At 31.5% G+C, this 3,630-nt stretch overlaps 1 protein-coding gene across 1 annotated transcript; it reads left to right on the top strand.

The window, feature by feature from the left end:
• Positions 1–864: 864 nt before the first annotated feature.
• BDBG_16337 (uncharacterized protein) lies at positions 865–1,281 on the top strand (the record flags this gene model as incomplete). The annotated part of the gene is made up of 1 exon (XM_031724307.1): positions 865–1,281. One exon carries the CDS (start codon positions 865–867, stop codon positions 1,279–1,281), a length of 417 nt encoding a protein of 138 aa, XP_031576362.1.
• Positions 1,282–3,630: the final 2,349 nt, after the last annotated feature.

The raw sequence follows: 3,630 nt of genomic DNA, 5'->3' as shown, positions 1-3,630 counted from the left end.
CAATAAATGTTTACAATCTCCTTCTTGGGATTCATGTGAGGAAAAGTGTGATATCTATGAATAGTAAATCAGATGATAGACAGTTTTTGAGAGAAAAAACTGACAAAAATAAATCAATTTTTTGGCAGAGAAATTGATTAAAACTATTCAATTTTATTCTAAATTATTCAATTCCTTCTCACACAACAAGTGTGCAACTCAAATCAGTTAATAAAGAGTGTAAAAAAAGAATTAAGTATTAATGAAAGCTCTTCAGTCACTGAAAAAGTAATTCTTACTTAAAAGAATATGAAATTATGACAGAAAACAACTCTGTTTTTAATTCTTTGTAAGAATATTGTGTAAAACCCAGAGAAAAACACCTTACTTTTTCAAGAGAAGTAAAAAACTATTTCTAAGATCTTTTTTTTTTTTGCATTAACTGCTGCAGAAGAATGAGATAGAAACTGCTAAGATATGCACTACTGTATACTCTCTATCAAGACTTTCTCTCTTCAGGGTCTTGATATTATAGAGAATATACATCTGTTTCTATATGATAATGTAAATATTGCCAGCAGGATGTAGAGGAACTGGTTATTTATATCTCAAAATAGAAGACTTTGTCAATGATTATATCAATATAGAGTTAATTCTCAAATTCAATAGAAATCTAGTGTTGCTGTTCTCAATCCCTTGCAGAATCTATTGAATATTGAGATATTAAAACTAGATTTAATATATCTCACTGTGCAGGGATCAAAGGCTCAGTCAGACCTTGGGGTATACTGATTTTATAGTTGTTGATGTGCTGTTGACTCGTTGTCCGTTGATTATGTGCTTGATATTATCGCCGAGGTATCTTTTTGTATTTTTCTGCCGGGGATGGGCCAGATTGGGAAGGGCGGTACGAGGGTGGGACTTGGCGTTGGTGTTTTGGAACATCAAAGATGGACAGGGTTTTCGCGGAGGTCGCTCCTCAGATATCTCCACAACTACAGATCGGGGATCTTCCAAAATCGAGAAGATTGGTGCATACGGCTAGGTCTCTTCACCTTACAATTTGTATGGCAATTTGGCCCGGGGTTGTGGTGTGGTAGGGGAGAATGGGGGATAATCCCACGCAGGAGTTCCGAACGACGTCTGGTTCCCGTTTGGCTGGATAACTCCACCACCACACGGGGTATGCGGTCGGCGATGGGGTCAGAATGCTCGTATGATCGAGGGCTTTTCGATGGATCTATCGGCGGGTTCTTATTCGAAAAATCGAGCGAGTTCGTGGTGGAGCGGTTTTTGATTTGAATGCTATTACTAGAGTACTAAATCTTCTGAAAAAGAGATTCTCTGAGTAAAAACCTTGATATTATGAGTATTGAGCTTACTTCAACTGTGGATATTAAAATCATGATGTAAAAGATTACACACAGTGTGCACAGTCAAGAAAGTTAAAAAATTAGCAGAATCAGTGAGCTCAGAGACACTCACTGATATTCTATGAAAAGTCTTCAAAGTGAAAGAGATATCTGTATTAGATGACTCACTGAATTCTGTGAATATGAAGAGAAAGCAGGCTTGTGACTGAGATACAGATGAGAATGAAGTGAACACTCATCTCAATATTCTGAGATCTGAAATGTTAATGTATAGAGAGCACTGGAATAAGAATTGAGAGATAGCTGTAAAAGTGTTAATGAATACAGAAGCTTCTATATAATATATTAATAATCATATAATCTGAAGACTAAAAGAGGTCTACTGAGTGAAGAATCTCTGATGTATAAGATTATCTGATAACTGATATTTAGTATCATCTGCAAGAGTAAGAGTTCTCTTGCACTTCAGAGAATAATCTTTCTATATTGAAGTGTAAGAGCTGTAGAATGTGAAATACAACCTTATTCTCAGACTTGATTGATTTCAATGGTTAAATTCACAGATTCAATAGTGTACATATCATATGTGATTAACTGATACGAAGAAAACAGATTATACAATTCTATCAACAGATATGAGAAGAACATTTCACATCTCTGATATAGAAGAATTAAATCTGCTTACACTTATTATTATTAGTATTATTCTTCAATTATAGATGTATACAGTCAGAGACTATGATATCTATCTGAGAACTTTTAGTTCTCAGGGTTTTTCCCCTATCTGTAAAGTTAACTATTATACATTCATCAATTTCAGATATGCAACATCAGAAATTCCAGCTGAGAATACAAAAACTGTTTACAAATTGCAGTATTTTAACATCTTCTGATACTTTGAAATCATTTGACAATATCAGAACAAAAGAAAAGAGAATACAGTCTTAAAGATAGATACATTAAATAGAGAGATAGAAAAGAATTGAAAGAAAAAGATAAAGTAAAGAGAGACTGTAACAAAACAAATTATTAAAAGATAGTATATAGCTGTTGTAACAGACTATATCTGATTGATTTCCTTCTCTTCATAATCAGATATTTCTGAATTTAGTCATTTTCTTATAGCTGCTTGAGTTTCTGATAGAAAGTCTATTAAGTATTTAATTCCTGTCTCAGTTGAGAATAAGAATCTCATATTTAATTGATTTAGATCATACTTCTCTTTCAATCTGACTCTGAGACTATTGTATAAGGTACAGTGTATTACAATATACTCAGAATTCTCATTTACATTGCAGAATGAGCATTCTATTGAATCAAATCTATCATCAAATCTTTATCTATAAGATTTGAAATAGCCATGTCCTAGTTTCAGCTGTATTATAGATGAGAATATTTTCTTTTTATATTTAATTAAGCAAGATTTTCACTTAGGTTTTGTTTCAAATCTTGAATAATGTATACTCTTTTTTTGTTTCTGCCAGATTTCATTTCACTTGTCTAAACAAGATTCTTTTATTTTTCTCTTATAAAAGATCAGGACACAATTTTTTAAATAGATCTGCTTAATTCTGAACTCTTTTTTGCAGCTGAATCAGTCAATTCATTGTCATGAATATTGATATAAGTAGGAACTCAGTATAGATGAATTATCAGCTTTGATATTCTTCTCTTTTGAATTTTTAAAATGGAGTTTAAGATCAGTTCAAGATTCATTTAATCACTATGAATCTGACTATTTCTAAGTCTTTTTAAAGCAGCTTGACTATCAGAGAATATTCATGACTCTTTCAAACCATTTCCTCTTTTATAAGATTTTATTTCAATGAGTTTGAAAGCTTTCACTATTATGAATAGTTCAGCATCAAAGACTTCAGATTCACAGTCTAAATTTCAGAAATCTGAGATATAGTTCATATTATCTTCAGTATAAGCAATGCCTGCATCTAATCTATTCAAATTCTCATTTTTGAAGGTATCTGAATAAATCAGAATAGAGTCTTCTATATTAATTGTAGAAATTCTCTTCAAATACTTTTCATATTCTTTCTTCTTAAATGATTCACTTATTTACAAGTTTATAAGAGATTTATACTTTTCTCTTCAGAGAGATATCTTCTCATGATTAACTTTTTCAATATTTAAAGAAGAAAATTGATTTTTAATCAGTGAGTATAGTCTGTGTAGTTGAGAAGACATTTTCTTTGAAGAATTATTTTTATTTCAAGTCAGAAATCTATTTCAATTCAGTTCATTTTCAGAGTTAATTGAAGAAAAT

The sequence above is a fragment of the Blastomyces gilchristii genome (assembly GCF_000003855.2).
Source record: "Blastomyces gilchristii SLH14081 genomic scaffold supercont1.2, whole genome shotgun sequence".
NCBI classification, from domain to species: domain Eukaryota; kingdom Fungi; phylum Ascomycota; class Eurotiomycetes; order Onygenales; family Ajellomycetaceae; genus Blastomyces; species Blastomyces gilchristii.
This window is presented reverse-complemented; position numbering and strand designations above follow the sequence as displayed.